Source organism: Alosa alosa, chromosome 23 (genome assembly GCF_017589495.1).
Source record: "Alosa alosa isolate M-15738 ecotype Scorff River chromosome 23, AALO_Geno_1.1, whole genome shotgun sequence".
NCBI classification, from domain to species: Eukaryota; Metazoa; Chordata; class Actinopteri; order Clupeiformes; family Clupeidae; genus Alosa; species Alosa alosa.
In genome coordinates, this window is record NC_063211.1 from 8,343,910 (window position 1) to 8,368,733 (window position 24,824).

General features: G+C 43.2%; 1 protein-coding gene across 1 annotated transcript in view; it reads right to left on the minus strand.

Annotated features, from left to right (window-relative positions):
• The window catches only part of LOC125288117 (myosin-IIIb), a 35,126-nt gene extending 10,494 nt beyond the window's left edge, over window positions 1–24,632 (minus strand). The window contains exons 1-23 of the mRNA XM_048234220.1: window positions 24,211–24,632; window positions 23,605–23,670; window positions 23,088–23,218; window positions 19,861–19,963; window positions 16,361–16,463; window positions 15,790–15,946; window positions 14,702–14,804; window positions 14,047–14,172; window positions 8,165–8,273; window positions 7,695–7,811; window positions 7,492–7,592; window positions 6,461–6,547; window positions 5,661–5,726; window positions 5,296–5,409; window positions 4,857–4,968; window positions 4,527–4,570; window positions 4,248–4,313; window positions 2,738–2,857; window positions 2,259–2,344; window positions 2,034–2,081; window positions 1,654–1,701; window positions 1,284–1,375; window positions 7–189 (exon numbers count right to left, since the gene is read on the minus strand). Of these exons, the coding sequence (XP_048090177.1) occupies window positions 7–189; window positions 1,284–1,375; window positions 1,654–1,701; window positions 2,034–2,081; window positions 2,259–2,344; window positions 2,738–2,857; window positions 4,248–4,313; window positions 4,527–4,570; window positions 4,857–4,968; window positions 5,296–5,409; window positions 5,661–5,726; window positions 6,461–6,547; window positions 7,492–7,592; window positions 7,695–7,811; window positions 8,165–8,273; window positions 14,047–14,172; window positions 14,702–14,804; window positions 15,790–15,946; window positions 16,361–16,463; window positions 19,861–19,963; window positions 23,088–23,218; window positions 23,605–23,670; window positions 24,211–24,312 (2,284 nt within the window). The 5' untranslated portion in view covers window positions 24,313–24,632. The remainder of the gene's footprint in view (window positions 1–6; window positions 190–1,283; window positions 1,376–1,653; window positions 1,702–2,033; window positions 2,082–2,258; window positions 2,345–2,737; window positions 2,858–4,247; window positions 4,314–4,526; window positions 4,571–4,856; window positions 4,969–5,295; window positions 5,410–5,660; window positions 5,727–6,460; window positions 6,548–7,491; window positions 7,593–7,694; window positions 7,812–8,164; window positions 8,274–14,046; window positions 14,173–14,701; window positions 14,805–15,789; window positions 15,947–16,360; window positions 16,464–19,860; window positions 19,964–23,087; window positions 23,219–23,604; window positions 23,671–24,210) is intronic.
• Window positions 24,633–24,824: the final 192 nt, after the last annotated feature.

The window sequence follows — 24,824 nt, forward strand, 5'->3', positions numbered from 1 at the left end:
ACTCACTCTTGTTCTCCTGTTCTATGAGCTGCTGTCTTCTCTTCTCCTCCTCCAGCAGGAGCTGTTTCCTCATCTCCTCCTCCTCCTTCCTCTGCAGCCTCTCTTCCTCCTCTCTTTGGGCCTGCATCTGTCTCCGCATCTCCTCCACCAGCTGCAGGTACCTCTTCCTGCAGATCTCCGCACGGAAGTCTACAGCACACACACACACACACACTTTTATTAAAAGTTATCAAAATTAAAACAACAACAACTACGAAGACAACTGTAACTATAACAATATGAAAGTCCACACTGACCAACAAAAGTCTCCTCCTGGTCATGAGTGGATTCTGATTGGCTGTCAGCACTTTTATCGCTCACAATCTTACTCTGGTAATCCCCAAATATATCATTCTTCATGTCACGGTCATTATAATATGCAGTGCTGACATTGTCATTCTTAAAGCAACACCAAAGAGTTTTTTGTAATGTTTCCAAAATCGTTTCAGTGGTTCATAAACTCGTAACAGGGTGAACAGCACTTTCTGCATTCGCTTCGCGGCCCTCTATCGGCTATAACCGCACTATGTAAGTTTGCCGGATCAGGTAGCGGATCAGTAGTTCGATGGAATGAGACATGAGAAACTACAAATTTGACTTGCATCTGATGTCGCAATACATCGTACTTTCATAAAATCATGCAACATATTCTACCGCCGTTCTTTGGTGTTGCTTTAAGTACAGCAATACTTAAAACTTGTTTTTGTCGTTTTAGTTAACGTTTGCCAGTGTGGACGGACCTTCACGGATATGTATAATAATTTAGATCAGCAGCTCAGATATACATCCCTGGTCACTGCTGGAACCAGTGTTATGGGTTTGAACAACTGCAGAAAACTTCACATATGCCCACACATTCCCATTTCACTTTCATTCAAAAATGCAATGCAGTGCAAATGAAGTTCAGTTTAGTTCTTGAGAACTGTTGGCAACTTGAGAGCACTTGCAATAAAACAACCTTCAAACTCATCATAACAAATCCCTTTCACAGATAGGAGGCCAAAAACAACCCTAAACACAACAACCACTAAGAGGCATTGAGGCTGGAAAGCGAAAATAAGAAGCGAATCAGGTGTGGGTGAGCCAAATAAAATATAATTCAGTGAGTGATGAAAGTGACAGACAGCACTGGAGTCATTCATTAGCTTGGCATGCTTTTATATGTTTTCGTTGCCTCGGGCATGTATGAAACAAAGCTTCCCCCTCCACTCCCAACTTCCAGTAAATACCAAACCCGTACATACTCTTCTGTATGACAATGGCGGCCCTCCCAAGTCTGTCAAGAAGACGAGCCAACTCTGCTTGGTGCCAATACTTAAAGAACAAACGCGACGACCTGTCATGAGAGACATAAAAGAAAAACCCACACAGAGTTTTAATCACCCGTAACAATCAATAATTCATAGAAAGTAAAGAAAGGGCTGGTAAGGACGTCAGCGACGAGACTTGTTTGTTTATCACTCTCAGTTTGATAGCAGAAAGTGTTTGTGTGTAAGAGACTATATACAGTACTAGGCATCACCCTGCTAATTCAGTGGTAATGCTAATTAAAGCATTAAACCTGTTCAGGGTGGGGTGTGGGGTGGGTGGTGTCATACTGGATCTCATACTCACCCACACGTCCAGCCAGTGAGCCTTGTGTTGTTGAGGATGTACATGCAGCTGGAAATCAAAAGGAGAGTGTGGAAACATGATCAGCAGACAGGCAGGAGAGAAATGCAAAGCAAGCTTACAGCGTTCAGCTTTTGCACTGCATAGTAGAAGATTTTGCTCTCCTCTGTCTATTTACAGTAAAATGACAGTTTCCAATGTGAAGTATGATAAATATGACAAACTCAAAAGGTAGCTTGACTGTGACTACAGTGCTCTGCATTGAATGTTTTAAAAGCAGAAGTTGTAGTCATGGGCCGTTGTGATTTTAATGGCCGAGTTCCCATTTGTGTGTGTGTGCTTGGGTGCGTGCATGTGCGTGCATGTTCGAGTGGTGAGCATACCTTTCTCTATTGGGAGGTATATCTGTTTTGAGCAGTAGGAGGCTATACCTGATAAAACAAAAAAAGAGGAACATTCATTAATTCACAATCAGTTTCACATTTCCTCAACAATGCTGATTTGACTTCAGAGCTGGGACATTAATGCACTGTTCACATAACACGTGTCAAGCTTGTGTGAGGACGATGTGTTACGACGAGTAAGCAACCCACCAAACATTCACTCACCTCTCTGCAAATTCCTTGAAGGTCGGTCTCCAAGAAAATCCATCTCGACGTATTCTGATGGTTTCTAGCAAGCCGTTGTACCGGAGCTGCAGAAACAATGTCAAAATAGGAGAAACTTACTTAACTCTGTGCTTTTACATCCATGAACTTAACTTCAATGGGGAAAGTAATTTCCAATAATGCACACTAGAGGGCGCCTTGGCTTCTAAGGTTTCATTTTCAGACAGTGTGGTTCACTGCTTTGTCCTGGCAGGCAGTGCAATTACCTTAGGATATCTGTGGCCTATTGCCCACATATATCTAAGTACAAAGTTATTCCCGGTAAAGTATCTATATATATAACTTCCTAATCACATCGCTATCAGACACTGGGCCTAGGATATGTCAAAGTCTTACAGACAGAAGTAAATGGGAAACTCACTGAAGCCATACATATTCAAATGACACACAAAACACAAAAGAGGAACTGTTGGGCAGACCTGGTCCATGACGAAGTTGCTGTCCAAGTCGTTGGGGGATTTTGTTCGGTTAGGTTTTATGCAGCGGATGAAGTGAGGGCTGGCCTTGAACATCTTCTCCATTAGGACCCCAAGAGAATGCTGCACACACACACAACAAAATACACCATGACCCCTCCAACACTTTCCTATTAAGCTTTACAATTCTTTTGAACTTTTGTTACAGGGAGATGATAAAGAAGGCAAAAATACACCTGCATTCATGCACACACACACACACTAGGGCTGGGACAACGCAAAATATGCGCGTCGATTTGTCAGACCCAAAACGCGTGCTGCCAAATATTTTGAATTTTACACCTTCAGTGTTTCCCATAGTTGACTAATCTGTAGTGGGGCGCCACAAAACCGGCCGTCACACATTGATGTTCTATGTTGTACTATTTAAATTAAAGATAAGACAAAATCCTTTGAGCTGCACTTTTTACGCACGCAGCCTTTCCCTGCCCCGCCTGCTCTCTCTCATAACGAGCCCGCTGCCCCTCCTCTGCATGTGCATTTAAGACAAAATATTCACGATTGTTGAAGGATTGTTGTTGCCACATAGAAGCATTGCATAGAACACGGCTGGCTAAATTGCTATTAAATCCGCTTAGCATCATGACCATGCTTGTTCAAAACTGCTGCAGTCAAGTTAACTCTGCTAAGGTCTTATCACAACATAGTACATTAAGGAGACTAAACTTAGTTAAGTTATGCAATCAAGCATCTCAAAGCTAACGTTAGAATACTGTTTGGATGTTGAGTTTGGCATGCTTACTTACAGCTGCTTGTCAATTTCGTTACTCAGGGCTCATTTTATTGACTCTGACACTGAATGTTTGCAAAATCCCGATGTAAATGGAAAAGTGTTTTCCAAGACTCAAAAGTGCTTGTCCCAAGGAGAAGTACAAACTGTTATTTTAACTAACTACATTAGTTCTTGAATTTCCCCTGGGGATCAATAAAGTATGTATGTATCTATCTATCTACGTTATGAATTGCATCCATACATCAGCTGCGTTTTAACTACGTTAGTGTTACAATTGCAAGGGAACGAACGTCTTAAAGTGACAGGCACTCAATTAGACCTATACACTACTGAACTTTATTGAACTACCTCTGACTAAGAATGCATTACTTTGCACTTGTATAGTCTTTTATTTTGGATTTTTAAGAGCAATAAACATATATTGCAATGTTAAGGAATTCATGTTTTTTTTCCCATTCAGATCAAATCAACATGTATAAATTGCTATTAGTCAATTAATGGGGAGATAATCGAATCGAAATCGAATCGGACTGAAAAAATGAATCGTTAGATTAATCGATGCATCGAAAAAATAATCGCTAGATTAATCGTTTAAAAAATAATCGTTTATCCCAGCCCTAACACACACACACACACACAGGCACACAACGCACTTGCAAGCATACTTGCTCATGTAAACTACATCACCACCAGTAGGGAAATGAGCAACACTGATCCTACCTTAAACTGAGCCCCAACAGATTGTTTCCTGGTTGAGTTGAAGTTGTCCTCTGCAATCTGTGCAAGCTTACAGGAAGTGCAATCTATTAGGATCGGTTAGGTTACAACACCTAGGTTACAACACTTCTCTACAGGGTCCCTCCTAATCTGGTCGCATTCTTTATTGGGCCAAGATGCAAGTAATTTGAATTGGACTACAGTACACTAGTTCTGTATTTATGTAGACAAATGATCTTTGTGCAAAACAAAACAAAGGAAGTGTTCAGCATGTAGTCATACCTTAGCTTTACGGGCCATCAAAGTTCCTGTTCTAGATATCGTAGCTACAAAAACAGGTAAAAAGAGAGATATATCTTAGAGGGCACATGCAGATACATGTGATAAACCTTGTAGAATGAGGAAAAAGCCTTCATTTGCATTGCTATCAAAAATAATCGCAGACAATCCAAGAATCCACACACCATGCCCCAAAATGTCTCTCTCAAAATAAAATGGCAACTTCTCATAGACACTTCAGCATAGAATCTACTGGCCTAAGGATAAACGGATGACAAATTCAGAGGCACCACGTGCAAGTTTAAACACAGTTGGTAGCTCGGGAGAACTCACCAGCGAAGAGCAGGCTGAGGAGTGGCGTGACACTGTTGATGAAGAGGCCTCTGATGCTGGCTGGGATGGTGTCCCTGTTCCTTTCCAGGAAACCTACGCTGTTATACTGAACCTACAGGGTTAGGAAAGGAGGGATGAGGAGATGGAAGAAATAGGAGAGAGAAAGGAGGGATGAGGAGATGGAAGAAATACAGGGAGAGAGAAAGGAGGGGTGAGAAGATGATTCATTTTTCCCCAAGATCTTGTGAGGGACAGAAACGAAAGAACATAAACTGAAATGTAGTATTCAGTGTGGAGTTGTGCTAATGCGTAGAAAATTGAGTTCAATCACAGCAATGTATACATCACGAGTTTCCAAATCCAAATAATTCTGGACAACATCTACATGTACAACCAAGTCTTAATAGAAGGTTATTAGATAGGACCTCCTTATGCTCACCTTTGCTGCGTAGTGCACAACCGTGAATGTAGGACTGTGGCTGCGCACCACTTCATAGTTGGGATGCGACTTAAACTTGCTGTTAAGTTTATCCACAAAATTTCTATCTGTAGCCTAAAAGGGAGAAACAGATGAACATTATTCTCGATCTGGCTTTCCCAGAAAAACACAAACTTTAAGTGCATTGCCCCACTCACTCACACGCAAACAGTCCAATTCATTTCTTCTTTAAAACTCACCCTCTACTCTTATAATTCTCTACAGCAAAGAAGGCCTTAATGCCGTTTTGGGAACAGTGGGACTTCAGCCAGTTTCCGTGGAAACTTTGAAGTCAGCAACTGTGGGAGGTCACATGACCCACATACCTGTGGAAAGGCGCTCTGCTCGTCCAGTAGTGAGAGGATCCCGATGGGCTTGGTGAGAAAGAGGTCCTAAAGAGACATTAATAAATCAGTCTGCAGTTTGTTCACTTTCCAACCAACATTCCTAAAAGGATGGATACTGCTTCCTGCTGTGTCTATGGCACACTAAACCACAGACCTATCATCACAATAAGATGATAGAAAACAGAAAAAACAACAACAAAACACCCACTGCCTTTTTTGTGTTAACCTTGTGGGTCAGTATAGTTCTTTAACTAAGGAGGGCAGGGAAAGTACCTCGCTCACAGCATTAACAGCAGAGAAGTAGCAACATTATTTGCTACATTCAAATACTACAATGATAAAGACAACCAACAACGCAAATGGCATGTTTCAGATCTGATGAATGAGCTCTGCTTCAGTCATCACTGCCTCTCATAATCAGTACAAGCATTTTCTCTTTCTGCAGTGCAGAGTAGTCAGGGAGACGGTCATCAGAAACAGAATCAGCTGTCTAAGAAAAACAGTGTCTGTCTCGGGGTGTACGTGTGAGTAGGAGAGAGAGAGAGAGAGAGAGAGAGCGGGAGAGAGAGAGAGAGAGAGAGAGAGAGAGAGAGAGAGAGAGCGAGAGAGAGAGAGCGAGAGAGAGAGAGAGAGAGAGAGAGAGAGAGAGAGAGAGAGAGAGAGAGAGAGAGAGAGAGAGAGAGAGAGAGAGAGAGAGAGAGAGAGAGAGAGAAGGGAAGGAAGATAGATCGAGTGATAAAGAAGAGAGTGTGAAAGATGAGTTGTTAGCAGTCTCTCACCAGTATGGGCTTGTTGTCTTTGTATGAGATCACTTCCCAGTCCAGCTGCTCTTCTTTGTATTCCCTCTGTTCCATCAGAAAGATATGCTACAGGGGAAAAGGGCACACACACCGTCACCACACGCCACACACACACACAACTCCCCAGCACCCCAGCACCCCACTAGCTACCCCTGGGATTCATGTAAAGAATACACGTTATTGATGATAAATGGCTTTAGCCACAAGATCCATGGTCTGTTTAAATTGTTGAACAGTGGAAACAAATTCAAGGCCTCAAAAAGTTCTTGCACCACAGGTTATTACCAGGAAACCATAACCTCCCGTGGGGCTAGCACGTATGGAAAAGTTAAAACTTGTTTCCTGCCCCCTGTGTGTCGGGTGAAATAAAAACTGTGGTCATTTCAACATTTTACACAAGCTGAGTGACCAAAACATGCTCTAAACAAGGACATTTAGTTGGGAAAGATTTTGTGAAATTTTGCGTTCCTGGTCTTTGTTTGTGTGTGTGGTTCTTGGGAATCCATGTCTCGGTAGCCTGAGAGAAGTGGAAGAGCTGTCGGCTGAGTGGATTACAGCACGTTACGCCCTTTGAAAACACTGATCTCACTGCTCTGGACCACAATTATATTGCCCCCTATCAGTTATCCACTGCAACAGCTCCTTCCATCGTCATTCAAATGTATGATATGAGAGGTGTCTACCTGGTAAGGTAATGCACTCCCCTGCACAGGTGTAACTACAGTTGAAATAAAGTGTAAACTTCCCACCACAACAAAGCATATCGGTCATGGTTGAGCACATTATTCAAAGCACATCTGTCCCAATGAAAGTAAAGTCATGGCTATCGTTTTCACAGGAAAGGGTGCTAAAAGCTCAGGAGTTCAATAGAGCATGAGCATCCATTTAACAGTTTCAGGTTGCACTGATCTGAAAAAGCCCACATCCCTCCGGCACATCAGACTAATGCTCTTTGAAACAGTAGGAGGGCTGATTGGATTTGATGTAACCAAGTTGGAATTCAGACTCACATGGTTGAAAAAGAACTGTAGCTGCTCATTGGCCAGATTGATGCAAAGCTGTTCGAACCGGTTTACAGCAAAGTTTTCAAAGCCAAAAATGTCAAGGATACCTTGAAGTAATAACATGGGAAAAAAGGAAATGTAATGTGATGTGATAGTCAATTAAGAAAGTGATCTGTGAAGTACTATTGTGAAGTACTATCAAAACGTACCAATTTCACAGAGTTCAACATCTGGATCTACATTTGGGGCAAGTAACTCATTGACTTTGCTGACTATCCATCCAAACACTCTTCCATAGGCAACTTTGGCAATGGAATCTCGGGCATCTGCAAAGAGAAGTTAGATAACATTCAAATGACTTCAAATTCCCCCTAAGAATCAGTTAGAATGAAACAAGACAACGCCACAAAACCCTTTGAGGTTTAGTAACAGGGAAGGTTGTTTAATAGTTTCTTCTTCCTATTACCACTGGAGGCACTAGAGGATATCTACTGATATTAGACATAAAGACACACAGTTACGTAATACTCTACTTACATAAAGAGTTACAGAAAGCTATGACACATGCAGATATGTTTAAACAACACAGCCAGTGAGTGGATGTGTGGAGAAATTGGGCCTGTGTGTGAAAAGTGTGTGGTGAAACTGGGCCCCTTTGAGCCAGGAAGCTGATGCTCACCCTCGGCTTGCTGCTGGCTGTGCAGGCGCCTGATGGCTTCCCCTCGAGTGACAGACATAGTGCAGGTCAGACTCTTCAGCAGTTCCTCTTCCTGAACCCCGAACTGGCCCTGAGAAGGGAAAAAATATCCCACACAGAGACATCCATGCCATAAGTACAAACTTGCAAACAAATACATGTATATGCCTGAAATTCTGATTGGTGAGTTTCATAGTCGGTCGGGGTGCTGTGCTTCTTGTGCACCAGGCGTGCTCACCAATCAGGGGTGGCACAAATTAAAGAGACATTTGGAATATTGAATTGAATCAATTCATTGACATTCAAAAATCATATCACAAATCGCACTGTCACAACAATCGCAATTAGATATTTTCCCCAATTCCCCTAGTTCCTACACCAGAGGTGCATTTAAATTCGCAAACATCGGCGAACGTTTGCAAACAGTTTTCCATTAGCGAACGTTTGCAAAGAGTCTGGGGAGGTTGTTCTCCACGAACATATAGTGGAACTGGACATGAGTTTGACGAAGGCAACAATGTAATTACCGTTACAATGGAATGTTAACACCAAATCGTTCACATTTAACTGTTCAAAGAAAACATGTTCACCACGAACGTTCGCTTCTGTTTGCCAAATTTGAACGCATCTCAGATTTGGGTCCAAGTGCCCTCAGGGGCTCCGGGTTCAAAGTAATTTCCCAATCCCACACCATGTCTCCCACTCACTTCCTCTCACTCTCTTCACTGTCCTTTTGCACACTGCCCTCTCCCCACATACACAGCACACTATCCCATCTCCCTTGTCATCCCCCCAACACACACACCAAGACCCCTGGCAGTTGGGTTAGCCCCTTGAGCCGTGGATCTGCCCAAGGTTTTTTCCTTGGTAAGGGAGTTTTTCCTTGCCCCTGTTGCTCTTGGGTGCTCCTTGTTGGTGCCCCCCTCCCCCCCCATCCCAATCCTCCCCCACCTTTCTTATGGAGCCCTTGCCACTTAATCTACTAAACCCCTCTTCTACTGCACTTTTTACCCCCCCACTTTGCACAAATAGGCTGACACCAGACATAATTTCACTGCATTTCTTACTTCCAGTAACTATATGCATGTGACAATAAACTTCCTTGTATCCTTGTATCAATAAGGGCATAAAATGGCAAAAAAAAAAAACTATACTTCCTTAAAAGACCAGACCCTTGCAGGCAACTGTACTTGCAGGCAACTCTAGTGCTGACCAATCATAAACATGCATTGTCCTGCGAGACGATCTGGAGGAAAAACATCTGTACTGTAAACACAAACGCACACATGGAAAGGAGTCCTTGTTGCGTCTTCCTGGTTTCCTGGACCGCCGAATGACTACGTCCCTTTCCTCCCGCCATCTGGAGATGCACGACCCGGCCATAAATTCACCTGCGGCCTGCACTCCCCCTGAATCAGCGCCCAAATATAGCCCTGCCTGACCTTTTTCAAGCCACCCATGTCTTATCGGGGAAGGCCAGATGTGTTGGGTGGAAGGTGGGGTATGACGTGTATGTGTGTGTGTGTGTGTGTGGGGGGGTGCCCCTGCCTCCAGGATCCGTCACCTCGTAGGAGGGTTTGTTTATGGGAGAGGGCAGGAACTCAGCGCTCCGAAACAGCCGGGCGGGAGGCGAGATGGAGACGTGCGCGGAGACCCAAAACACTGGCCCCAGTCAGACCGCGGGAGTCGACAGCTGTGAGCGGTATAGGGTTACTGCCGGCCGAAGGGCCAGCCACTCAAGCGAACAATAATGGTGTTTGTTTAGCGTTGTATGCAAAAGGCCAGATAAAGCCTCCATTCTCTCCCCTGCTCCGCCACTGTCCAGCCATTCATCTCCTGTTATTCCACGCCTCTGGGACAGTGTCCAGCGATCGCAAAGCAAGAACAGTCAGTTACATATAATATCATAGCATAGCTGACAAACAAATTAGAACAAATGCTCCGTCCTCAAATAGGCCCAAGCTTTCTGGGAAACGAATTATCCTTAACTGACCAACTGGGGAAATTACTGATAATATCAATTAGTAGTAGAACATTTTTGAAGATAAGAATCAAGAAACAAGACACACATTTTTTACACCAAGAGCTGAGAAGGGAGGAACAGAAAATGACAGGAAGGGGAAGAAAAAAGGAGATTATGGGGTAGAAGACAGGGGGGAGAGAACATGACAGGGGCTAGAAGGGAAACGAGTGAGAGAAAGAAGAAGTGAGAGAGGAAGAGTAAAGGGTGAGAAGGACAAAGTTGACAGAGAGGGGAAATAAAGACCAAAGTGACACCACGCCTAGTGCAGCGTGCAGTGTGTGTGCAATGTGGTTGCGACGTTCTGGGCAGAGCTTTTGTCAGACGCCGGACAGACATTTCTACTTTCTACAAGAAATATGATGCAATAGAACAGCATGTTGCTACGTGTGCAATAAGGAAAAAGCAGTGTTTCCTATACATTGACTTCATACGCGTAGATTATGGGGGGGGACGGGTGGGATATGTCCCCACCACTATTTATCATTTGAATTTTGTCCCCACCACTTCTAAAAATGTGCAAACCAATTGCGACCGAAAAAATCCCCACATACTGAAATCATCGAAGTCTAAACCATGCGATGGCGGGCGCCATGACAATGACATCCTCACAGCATGCACACCTGCCTAGATATGTGTGGATCGAAAGTTCTTGCGGTTAAGGTTTTTAACATCCGCACCCACCCGACCCTCCAGTCATGTAATGCCTGCTAGAGTTGACTGTAGCTCGAATGCAATCGGTTGCCATAGTAGGCTATCCCAAAAATCCAGCGATAAAACAAAGCATGAACTCATGAGCGTCGGTCTGCCCTATATGTATATCCTCTGATTGTAATGTTTACAGATAGGCTATCTAGGCGATATTTGTAACATTTATTTTGTATTTGGCCTGTTATAAAATCATGTAGGCCTATTGAACAATTTAAACACATTGTGAACCCCAAAGTTGGAGACATGCATATAGACATTGCTGCAAATGTAAAACCGGATTACTCTGGAATGGCTAACTGTACAGGGGAGTGCTTTAAACTTTAATTAAAATTACACCTTTGTGTTCGGTAAGGTCTGCCGTTTATTCTGCTATATGGTTTGTCATGTGTTGAGGGAAAGTTCGCGAAGCCAAGATGAATGGGTAGGGAGACGGGTGCAGAAAATAGGCTATGATTAAATTAAAGTTAGGCTACTTTTCTCACGAACCATTTACCACAACAACTAACCACCAACATTGTTTAAAAGCTGAGAAAAAGCTTGTTCGTGTGATACATGTGATGTCTGTGATGAATAGGCTACTTCGCAAGTAGTTCAGCAAATTTGGGTGGGACAGAAATACCTTACAGCAGCAGACCAAGGCTGGCCATATCGGCTCTGATGTACATTGATTTAAATACATCGCTTCACTACCCAACACGCGAACAAGAAAGAAAAGAAAAAAAGAAACCAATGAGCTTATGTCGCGATTTCTGATAGGCCTAGGCCTAGAGAAAAGACAGCTATTGGTAACCTGACAAGTAGGATTTGCTTTGCCTACTCTGCTGTTTGGTTGTCCCAAACTTTGAGACGACCCATACTCGCATTAACTGAATCTTATCAACCCGAACTGCGATGTTCCAAACAGAGTGACAGGATGCAATGCCTAATAATCTCACTGCCTACGGCATAACTGATACAGTGCGCCTAGGCCTACTGTTAAACACCTGAAAAATATTAAGCTGCTGTTTTCTTTTCATGACGAGCACTAGGCCTACGTTTGAATGATTTATGACTGAATGGAACGTTGCGTTTTTAAAAGCCCAGAACTGCTTATCACGTTGTGTGACAAAGTTTACACCAACCATCATCTTCTAATGTAGGCCTATCCTTATGTTGAGATGTCAATTCTCTTTGCCCTAGGCTATCATTTGTGCATGAAGCATGTTTTAATTAAGACAGTACACAAGCTATTTTTATTGTTGAATGATTTCATGAATGAATTGTACGCACAGTGCGTAGGCTACAGGATTACGGCTGGCGGCGCCACTGACCAAGGCCACAGTAGCCTGTGAACCTCTGATTTTCAAAGGGGAATCACGACCAACGCAGGGGGCAACTCTTCTCTTCAATTTCCCTTCCAAATTACTTTTTATTGTCTGAAGACATCTATCGCAAGAATCTAACATTCTAAGCAACAGCAAAGCAAATGCAAGCTAACCAAAGTGCAGTCGGTTCTCCCGCCATGGTTTTGGAAATCACACACCTGCTGCATCTGAAGGCCCACGCATAATAAGGCCTACGCCTAGGCACGCCCCTGTTGCACGTCACATTAATAGCTGATGCTGCCTCCCCAAAATTCCGCATCATGTGAACAGATCAGCAGGCCTGCAAATTTTCACCTCGTTTTCAAACACACGTTGCGTCAAAAAGACGTCTCATTGTTTTTTTATCGGGTCGGGTCAGGTTCGGGTAGTTAATCAGTGCATATTGAGGGTCGAATGGGTGCAGATTGACTCTCCTGACGGGTCGGGTGGGTGCGGATGGTAAAAAATCTTACCCGGCGCAACACTACTGTTGAGCATATTGTAATGCAGCGTAGAATGGATGAATAGCTTACATAAGGGTAGCCTACCCCGCACTTTTCAAAACACACTCAAGCTTATGGTTATTGTCCCCACCACTTCTAAAAACAAACTGACGCCCTTGATTGACTTATTTGTGGCGGCCCACCACAATGTCAACATTGACCACCACACAATGATTTTCCATGTTGTACTATTTGGGTTCTATGGAACTATTTATTTGTTTCTGATTGGCCGAGAGACGTTCCACGAGTTGGAATATCCCTGGACATTTCAACTCAGACAATGTTCTCATCCCAGCTCTCCACCATTTCAAGCAATGGGTTACTCCTTAGCAAACCATAACGAAACAGTGCTTCACCACATCTGTGGATTAAGCCACACAGTCAACTCAATGTAAGTAAGATAAACGAGGATGCTAATTGTTCTCAGCATTGCCAGCATTGTGTATAATATGATTGTCACTTGGAGGAGACTTGTAGATAACTAACATTAGCATAATTAGCTAACCGCTGCTAACGTGCTAGCATCGTCACATCAGGCTGTACACAGTAGTGTAACATTTATTCACCATAAATTAATAAAGTTGAGTGGTTCGGCAATGTAGACTATGTTTCCGTTTTTTTTGCAGTACCATGTCCCTTACATGACATGGCCCAGTGTCCTTGTAACATGCATGCAGCAAACCTAGATATGAATGTGATTCAGCCCGACTTTCAACATTTCTTACAAGAAGACACGTAAACCACAAAAACCAGTAACGAGGGATCTGGAATGTTGGTTACCTAGCAACCAAGACGCTGTCTATTGAAAAGGGAACTATTTTTTGATGCGTAAGAACGATGTCGAAATTAACATTTTCAAACAATAATGGTGTGTTTTCAGATTATTTAGTTTGTGGTAGAATTGTTGTATAAAAGCAATATAGCACTCGTGATCGTGGAATTGGTCATGGATATTCCCATGACTGTTGTTGCCTGCGTAGCCTCGTGGCTACGGCCGAACAACACCCGTGGGAATATCCATGACCAACCCCACTCTCACTCATGCTATATTGCTTAAATGTGCACCTTTGTGCAGCCTCTCCTTGTCTCTCTGTCTCTCAACGGACCTACATGCACGTTTAAAGTAAACATTAACAATCTTGCAAGGCATAGAAGGCATAGAATAAGAATTTGTTATAAAGTTAATTCTGCAAACCTACCACCACAAATAGAATTCAATTCTGTGGGAAACACTGAAAAGGTATGAGGGTGAGAGAGTGAGAGTTGCGCCAATTTGGTTAAACTCACCGCAGCCGCCTTGAGCCAGCCCACAGACGACTCGGTGACCTTTAGGGCATCACCCTCCCCAGGCTCAAACATGATGTTGCCTAGAGACAGGATGCCCGCCAGGATCGTCATCATGTCCACCTTTTCCTGCAGGACAAAAACACATTCACACTAGTTTAGGAATAAGGGTTTAAGGTTCGTTCAGTATTTGTGATTGAATCTGGTCATAAATTGTTTTTACACATATTACAAGCGCGAGAGAGAGCGAGAAATGCAGAATACAGAAAGAAAAAAGGAGAAAAGAGAAAGAAAGAAAGAAAGAAAGAAAGAAAGAAAGAAAGAAAGAGAAAGAAAATGCAAAAGACAAAAAAAAAAAAGAAAAGAAAGAAAGAAAGAAAGAAAGAAAAGAAAGAAAGAAAGAAAGAAAGAAAGAAAGAGAGAAAGAAAGAGAGATGGATAAAAAGGCAGGGACAGGAAGGGAGTAGGAAGTTATAACAGGGACACAAGAGGGCAGGAAGTTATAACTTCAGACAGGAAGTTATGAAGATAGTAGAGGAAGACCACTCTGTGAGCTGCCATTGAACAATTACGCAGCAGGATTATGCAGGAACTCTGAGGGAACAGGAAAGACCAGAGCCCAGCTGAGTGCTTATGAAGTTCTACACAAGATGCCTACCTGCTCTTCAAACCCAACCATGTCCATTGCATTACACACATCTGCATACTTCTTGCTCCAGCGATTCACCATGTCATCTGACAGGGATGTACCATTCAGGTATCTGAGAGACACAAGCCCAGATAAATCAATTCATATAGCAGATAGATTCAGGGAAAAGAAATGACTGTATACAAGACAGGCATGTTTTTCATTCATGCTTGTACTTCCTTAAAATTCTAAGTTATTTATTAAGTTTGGACATTATCAATGATGGATCATGGAAAACATTATTACATATTCAAGCCGCTGCCATAATTCACAGTGCAATAAAGTACAGAGGTGCAGAAATGTAGAGACTAGAAGTGTCCTGAATTACAGTAAACAGTAATCACAAGCCGGATCAGCTCAACCTTTGACCCACATCTACCTACAGTATCAACAAACACTTCACCCACTTCACCTGTTTAAACACTCTTCAAGGGAACTCTAGGCACACCTGACTGAAAGCCTGCGACTAGTTTTGAGGCGTGACCAGAACACATGACACTTGACTCAAAACCTGATCGTGAAGCCCATAAAAGCTGATGAAATACGTGATGTACTGAGTGGGTGGCTGAGACCAGGGTGTAGAACGAAACCAAAGTCAGTGACACAGCACAGATGCCCTGTGACGTTATGGGCGACTCATAAATATGTAGGATCACAATGACTGACTACTACTTTCTAAGAAGGCCTATTATTACACACTTGCTTTCAAACCAGTGTTGTTATTATTGTTATTCAGTGTTGTTGTTCTGCCTTGACAACTTGACACTCCATTTGGTTTGGCTCTTATGAGATCAACAAAAGGATTCTTTTCATGCCCTTGATAAACTACGGAGTGATCTCCTGTCATCCATTATAAAAATAGTGCTATCCACACTGGAAAAAACCCCAATAAACACTCAATACAAAATGTAGGCAGGATGGCCGAATGGTGGTGGGGAAGAGAACTACTACTGGACCAAGGCCAGGCCAGACCAGCACACCTGTTCAGCAGCTCACCTGTACCTGTACTGCTGGGGCTCCAGGAGTATATAGACCCGCACACCTGTTCAGCAGCTCACCTGTACTGCTGGGGCTCCAGGAGACCATAGATGTCCTTGTCGTCGGGACAGATGCCCGCCAGCATGCAGTAGAAGATGTGGAAGTTGCGCTCGCCCTCGTCCTGCTGCACCACGCGCGACTTCTCCAGCAGGTATTCGTTAATCTTGGCTCCTTTCACTGCACAAACACAGATTTAACACAAGCGATATTGTCAGAGGGACTGTTTCTGCTGTATGAAGTACTGAGACGTATCCAAAAACTAGGGTAGGGAAATGCATGGTGAAAATGGTGCAGACAGATGGCCAGACAGTGTCTAAGACAATATCAGTCTGTGGTCTATAGTGTGGAGAACTAGATAGACTACACAGTAAAAGCAAAAAGAGAGTGTGGTCTGAAGAGTAATCTGATGTCTGCAGCCTAGCAGATAAAGGCAATCTCTCACTCGGGAGGAAATTTGCATGCTAAACTAAAGAGGTTAAGGGCAGTTTGCATTCTCGAGTCGGCAGGTGAAGCTTGGCATCAGGCTGTGTTGTTGAAGAAATAGAGTCTAGAGCCAATAGTCTAGACATTTGAAACTGTAATGGGCCTCACCTGAGGTTCCTAAGAAGCGTAACTGGATGTACTTCCCAAAGCGACTGCTGTTGTCATTCATGACCGTTTGGGCATTCCCGAAGGCCTCCAGAAGAGGATTCACCTGTGGACCACAGGGAAACACATGACTCATTTGTCCCTCAGAAGCAGCTAGTCTTCAAATGCACTGCAGGTTATGACGTGACATGACATGAACCATAAATAGACTGCCATAGCTGACAAACCTGATTTTGGAATGAAAGTTCATGAAACGCCTCACTCAACAAACAATGCCTACATGTAAAGATATGACAGGTATTTAAGGAGAGATTTCACTGTACCACACAACATACACTATTTTAAAGAGTCATTATTGTGGGTCTGCTACTATGCATTGCTTTCTTCTAAATACAAGTAAATCCCTGGTTGAAGAGGGCCTCTATCGATCTCTTTTCTCTGCATGGTTTCTATTTTGCTGTGTTAGTGCATTTTTGTCTGCTTGTGCCTCTATTGTGGTCTTCAAAACAATGCCAAATAAACAGGGCCAGTCTTTTGGTTTGGCACAAACGGCTACATTTCCACTGAAGTCCCAACTAAAAACGTCCTATTTCCATGCTTTATCAGACCAGAATAATTTTCATATACCCCCCCAAATTTGTAATACATTCAGCACATTTTGGGTACAAACAAGTTACAGTTTTGGTGTTGGGTCAGAGAGACATTGGAGCAGTTATTGCTCGAGACTTTTAACTGACCTTCACAACATGCTCCAAAAAAGAAGAGACATGACCAGTGGCTGATAGTGTTATCTGCATAAACACTCTGGGGTTCTGATGTTTATTTCAGGTCCCAGAGGAGCCTTGGGAGGATCAAAGCTCTGCAAAGGATTTCAATTTCATGAGGGACTCGCAGAGAGCATTAAGGCCCTTATCCTTCATCATCTGAGCCTATGACTGGGTGTGACTAGGGATCCCTTATAAAAACCCAAATATATGCCAAATTAGAAAGTCAGGAAGTGCCACAGTATGGGAAACAGGATGTGAAGTCGCAAAGTGAGGCCTTCTCAAAAAGAAAACATAAAGCATTCCAGATGGTTTTGGCAAGACACAGGAAGAACAGTGACTGCATATGTCACCAAAACAAAGCAGATATTTTGGTACAACTTTATTAACGATCATCATACTCCTGTGTTTAGTATTAGTAGTCTTCATAGTAATTAAATCACACCCATGTTTTAGCTAAATGAGCTATATTAATCTAACCTTCCTATGCTCCATTTCTACGTGGCAGACTCATCCAGCCAGCAAACCAAAGAGGCAAAGGAAACCTCCCGCAACAAGCCAAGTGATTTTAAGAGCAACATGTCACCACTGTTTAAGTTGGACAGAGAATCAGGCCAGAGAAATTCTGCCCAACTAGCCTGACATAAACCGTTCCTTGAAAAAAAAAAATGTTCCTCTAGGCAGCGATTTCCCCCCCACTGATAAGTAGCCCTAACATTCCGCGCCATATGAGGATAGGAATTGTGTGCGGGTATTGGGAGGAAAGGGGACCTGAGGAGGTCCGGGTCAAACTCCACAGCCACATGTTTGAAAGGCACAGTCTGAAAACGGCAATGCTCAACATTGAAGGGGACTGACAGGACAGGCCCCGTTTTCTTGGCTCGGACCATCGGGAGCGCAAGACAAATGGGAAGTGGAATGGAACCCTGGAACATGGAGATGTGAGCGATGGAACATTTTATTGGGAAAACTGGGAAAAGTTTCAGCAGGGAGACCTAGATTTCTTAGATGGCACATGGCCCATGTGGACACATACACATAAAGATTCACACTCATGTGTTCATCCACCCCCCTCCCACACACACACACACAACTAGAGTCAGGACTCATTCACAACCCAACCCTATTGCACGGCTGTCTAGTGGAGTGTGAAGGAAATTCCAGAGCTGACAGTAGTGCGGAAGACTGTAATAAAATCAGCATCATCTAAGCAGTAAATGGGAAGTGATTAAATGCCATGCCCTGATTACGCCACCACAACAACCAGAAACCAGGACTTTACAGGAACATAGTGTAAAATTTATAGGAACATACTTTACAGGACACACTGTAAACTCATGAGTCCCTCATTAATCTGAGTCATGGAATTCAAACTAAGTACACCAACATCAGAGAGAGAGAGAGAGAGTGACAGAGAGTAAAAAAAAGAAGGCGCATGATGATGACAACACACCAAGAACTCTCCTCTGGTGACACTACAAGCCACATACTCAGAGTGAACTTTTCAACCAAAACACAGAGGACCATTTGAGCTGTTGCTACTTGCTATAAAAAACCTGTTTCCATCGTATAAAGCACGTCACCAAAAAACAGAGCAAAAGATTTAGCCCTTCTGGTGATAAGCCCTTCTGGTGCCGGACTCCATTAATGGTGATACAGTAAGTACTCCATTTTGCGTTGCTCTGGGAAACTCTTTGGGATGACCATTACTAATATCTTCAGTAAAAAAAAATTTTTTTTTCTTGCCATTATATTTTGTTGCCAGCTGTTTATGTAACTTTTATATAACAATACAGATTGTGAGCCAAGAAAATATAGCCTATAGCGCCACGGCTTTGCTAACAAATCTCCAGGGACGTTTCATTTCCCCCAGTACCAAGCTGAGTTTGCTTATTCAATGAATACAAACAGTGTTATGGGCAGAAGTAAATCCATCTATTAACATCTGTTAATGTGCACATATACCCTTGTGTACATAAAATGCTTTCCATGTGTCCACTAGTACGCACCTTTTCCAGTTTCCAAATCTTTAAGCCCACGTTTGCAGTGCGTCATAATGTATTTACTTTCAACTGGGCAGCAGGTTTACACAACAAACAGGAAAAACATGCTCCAGGCAGCAACCACTAGTGAAGCTCAGTTACTTCAAGCTTTCCATAAGCAAGGGCAGTGAGAGAAGAAGGGAAGAGAAGGAAAGAGAGAGAGAAAGAGATGAGAGAGAGAGAGAGGGAGAGAGATGAGAGCTGAGAAGAGAAAGGAAAGACACAACACACACACACACACTCACACACACTCAGAATCAGCTAATCTGCAGAGGTCAGGAGTAAGGGATGTGTGCTGAGGCCTATCAAATCACCATGCTCTCCCCAATGTGACTCAGCAGACAAGCAGATACAGGGGGACCGGGAGCAGATCCTGCCGACCTCACCAAAACAGCACTTGCAGTAAATTTCACCTACAGTGAGGTCATCTAGTCTTTCCAACCACCAAATGATCCCCACATACTTTTGAATATATTGCCTGGAGCCTACCACTCCAACAGTAAAAAGTAAATGGGCACAGCACATTATTTACAAAAGGTACTTAAACAAAAACAAAAGGAGACTACACTAAGACAAGGTGTGACCAAACTGAGTCAGGTTTTGTGTCCTTCATAGCACTTGGCACTGATCTGATCTGGCCTCCACACCCCATGGGGCTGAACTGGGCTTGACCTGGTCGGGTCGAGTCGAAACTCACCTGGAGAATCTGCTGCTCCAGCTGCGAGTTGGCTCTGCACAGCTCCATGAGGTGCCGCAGTAGCAGCTTGGTGCTCTCAGTCTTCCCTGCTCCACTCTCACCACTGCGCACGCACACACACACAGAGAGAGAGAGAGAGAACGAGAGAGGTAACTAGTTGCAACAAAAGTTGTGGTGTTAAACTCCTGACTGCTGCCACACACACACAGACAGACAGAGAGAGAGAGAGAGAGAGAGAGAGAGAGAGAGAGAGAGAGAGAGAGAGAGAGAGAGAGAGAGAGTAGTGGGTAAGGAGCTGGGCTAGCTTGCAGTGGCCACAAAAGTTGTGTGTTAAACTCCTGACTGCCACACACACACACAGAGAGAGAGAGAGAGAGAGAGAGAGAGAGAAAGAGAGAGAGAGAGTTAATGTTAACGTGGTAGCGTAGTGGGTAAGGAGCTGGGCTAGCTTGCAGTGGCCACAAAAGTTGTGTGTTAAACTCCTGACTGCCACACACACACACAGAGAGAGAGAGAAGAAAGAGAGAGAAAGAGAGAGAGAGTGAGTTAACGTTAATGTGGTAGCGTAGTGGGTAAGGAGCTGGGCTAGCTTGCAGTGGCCACAAAAGTTGTGTTAAACTCCTGACTGCCGCCGTTGTGTCCTTGAGCCAATGACACAGCCCCAGGACAACAGAGGGAGGGTAGTATGCAAGTACGGATTGGGTCATTACTAGCACCGTACCGAAAGACATTAAAACACTTCCTCAGTGGAGACATCTAAGCAACACAACATTTTTTAAACAAAATGTTCATGCAAAGGTATCATGCAAAATGGACAACACAAACATCTTTCTTTACATGCAGGAATGGATGATGGTGCAGGACCTGATCCCACAGGTTCTGCACCATCGGATATGAAGGTCACTAGACTGATTATTCTAACAACATTTGCATGAGAGATGGGGCATGCAAATACTCATTTGTGGTTGTTTGAGATTTCGCTCCGATTTATGACCTGCATATATTAATCTTACCACAAATGCATGCTCCTGAACTTTCCTGAAAAGCTCACGTAAACAGATCAATCACACACGTCAAGGTAACACTCATATTTACTTTTGCTAACCCCGCATTCAATGCGTTCTGCTGCCCATCCCTGAATTCAGACCAAGCATACTAGCACAACCTGTGTGTGCGTCACTAACAATAATAGCTGTTTAAACTCAACACTAATTTACTTCCATTTAAAAATAGCCCTGGTATTTATGTCCAGAAAAACTGTGATCGGGAGTACTGGAAGGGAGTGCTATTCAACATAGCCCTGTGTACATTAAAAGCATTCTTCTCTTGTTGTCTTGGGGATTATCGCCCTGTCCACCTCAGTCCTCGTCACACACTGACCGGCCTACACATTCAGGGGCAGCTGTGTGGTAACCAGGGGCAATGGGCCCATTCAGACATAGCTGGGAATTGTGGGAAGGTTTGCTTTTGAATCAGCTCAGGCTAGAGTCTAAACAAACGTGGCCGAGGCAGCATGTGAGGCACACCGGGCTCTTTGAGAAAGAGAGAGAGAGAGAGAGAGAGAGAGAGAGGGTGAGAGAGAGAGGGATGCCTCTAAGGATGGGGATGCCTACATGAAATGTTTTCTCCATAGAGAGAGACTGTGCACGTACTTCTACTTGGAATCCTTTCTACAATCCTTTAATTCCTGAATTTCCTGGTTACTGTACCCTGATTGTCTCTGTGTGGGATATTACACTTTAATGCCAAATTCAGAAGACTGCTGGAATAAATAAGACCGATTGGGCTGCTTTCAAGCAAATAAGTATAAAAGGTTTCCATTTTTGGAAAATTGTGTAATAATAACTCTTTAAAACACCACTGATCTTGGGGTGAAATTGAAAGCACATCCAGGAGTGGAGGCTCCTGGTCTCTGTGAAATACATTGGAGTGAACTGTCTTCAGTAAAACCACAAACAGCTTGTAGAAGGGCTGACTTACAGTCAAAGTACATGAGTCCTATGGGAGGCGTCTACACTGGTGGAGACTTCTGAACATGCCGGATGTCTCAGTTACGTGAGAGTTTGACCAGACTTGTGTGCATGATGGAATTGTAATTATATGTTGGTGAAACATATTTAAATTTCACCCAAATCAGTTTTCCTACAAGATGCAGTTTTAGTTTTTTGCTATGTATGGCTGAACTGTGTCAACATTCACTTGACATGGTTTGTTTGCTTGTGGCTGTATACTACAAACAACACCTACACACTGTTTGCCAACACCCTTGGGCTGGACCACTACATACACAATATGATGATATAGGACTCCCCCAATGCAGATGTTGCGCTACAACTCAATTAAACTGTTAATCTATGTTTGCTGTTGAAGATTATACTTTAAAGGACAAGGCCAAAATCTAGCAACCTAACTACAGAAACAACATGCAAATGGTAAATTCTTACAATCACCAAGAACAGCATTGTTGCGACTGATAAAAGCTTGCTAGCATGCTCAAGCAACTACTTTTCTACATTTTCATATGTTTTTTTCCCACGTAGATCATAGAGTTGTTATGAGCATGGTCTAAGCAGCTACTGTAACAGCAGGGATGTTTGTCTTAGGGCTGAGCTACACCAGGCGTGTAACTGAAGCGTTCCGTTTGCGACGCGTAATATCCATTTTAAATGAATGGTCTATTTTTTTCAAACGTACGCCCCACTGTCACGTCTGGTGTAGCTACTTCCATTGATTATAATGGAAGCTAATTGTTGCAGCAGACGCAACGCGAACGGAACGCCTCAGTTACGCGCCTGGTGTAGCTCAGCCCTTAGTCTTAGATGATGATGCCAGTAATAACCGCCTACAAAACACATGCTTCAAAAAGTGTCTAATTGTTGCATACTGTGTCTTTATGTTAACATTACTCTACCTCAAGATCACAAACACATGCAAGTCATTACAAAAACCTACTCACTACTGTACTGAACGCCTTTTTGATCTTGCAACAGCAATGGTAAGTGCAAGAGATCTGTCAATAAACTGTGTCAGGCATCTACTGTAATTAAATGATTCAAAAATCCAATGCAAGAGTTTGCTTTTGCTATCAACATTGTTTCACACAATGACCACACATCTTTCACTAAGCAACTATTGTCTTCAGGTCATCTCCAGGTGAGATTTCACACCACCCAGTGACAGCCGTCAAGTGCAAAGTCAAGATGTGAGTGGTGAACTGCTACTCGTACCTGATCACTATACATTGGTTCATGGGTCCAGTTCCCAGTCGGCCCATCATGGACTGGTATGCCCTGTCCGCCACAGCAAATATGTGAGGGGGCAAAGCCTTCTTGTCATGGAATTTGTATCTTTCTGATACCTGAGGAGTGAAAGGGAGGGAAATATAGGCAAAGAGAGTGTGAGAGTGTGATAATGACGCAGTCTCCAATAAATTAAATTTGGACTGTCTCTGGCGTTGAGAACCTTATTCCTTAATGCAGTTAGTGTGAAACAGAGAGTCCGCTTACATGGAGAGTGAAACGGAGTGATGCCAAAACCAACTGGGGTATAATATAAGATTTACAGATTCGGGCCTTCATAATACATGGGATGTAACGTGATTTGGAAACATTACCACAGATGACACTGGGTATTGGAATCAACACAAATATAATACATATATATGTAAGCTATATAATATTGGTTTTATGTTTGTTAGAGGAAGGTGGGCTATAGGCCTAACTAGGGGATGACATGCACACATACCTCTTTTTCATATAAAGGCAAATACTTAAAAGGATTCACTGCCAGCAAAATGTCACCAATGTATGTCTGGGGGGAAAAAGACAGTCAGTCGTTAGGCTACATCACCACAGTTAAAATAGTCAAGTCCACTGTAGCAGGTAGTCTAACTTCAATGAGATGAGAATAAAAGCCTCTGTATATTGAGCTCACTCCTACATGACCTAGCACATGCCATTCTTGTCCCTACTCGTATGGAAGGGTTATACAGTATAAAGATACATCTGTCAGAGTAGGCTAGGCTACAAATAAAAAGCGATAATTCTCATTCGGCCAGGTAACTGAACGCCCGGAAAATAAACAAATATGTAACTTGGCTACCACACATATTTGGAGGTCATTATTTCTGAGGCGATATAGCAAATTGTTATGCAGTCGTACACTATTTTTAGAGCCCTCTCAAAAACATATGAGCTCAAAATGACAGCAGTCTACATCTATATCCTCATTCCACAAAAGTGTGCAAAACGTGTCTGGACAGGCATTCACGTGCTAAAAAGGCATTTCAAAACGTACGTACAACTTAGCTTACAGTGCACAAATGCGAATAAAGTTTAGCACTTTACTTACATAGATTTTATCCTGTTTAAATCGTTGACTGAGAGACTCTAGTAAACTTTTTTCATTCAGTTCTGATAAAGTTGCCAAATCTTCCTGAAGAGGCTCCTCCATCGCGTTGGCTGGTTGATTTAAAACAAAAAAAATGTCGTTCTTCAAATTCAGTTTTGTTCAGTCGTGCGCATACAGCCTCGCTTTGTGCCTTTCTCATATGATTACACACACCACCAGCGTCAGTGACAACCAGCTCTCTGTATCCTAACCACCTCGCTTTCTCCCCGGTGCTAAATGAACGTTCTCAAACTGCTTCCCCCAAGAGAAGTCCACGCCACTTAACTCTTTCCTCTCTACAGGAGGTCTGAGTGACAGTTTAAAGTTTACTCCCTAGCACACATGACAGCTGAGCTTTCATGTTGGTGTTGAATCATACCCTTAACGTCATAGGCTACATGTATTTTTCCGTAGTAAATCACGCAATCGTGTTTTCAACATTGGCCGCTAAATACACTCCCGCTGCTTATGTTCCGGCTACTGAAGCAGAATTGATGAAGGGACGCGCTTGATTTCATCAGCTTGATTAGTTCTCAGCAGAAAAATAATGGACACGTCCGTTTAAGTACATAATA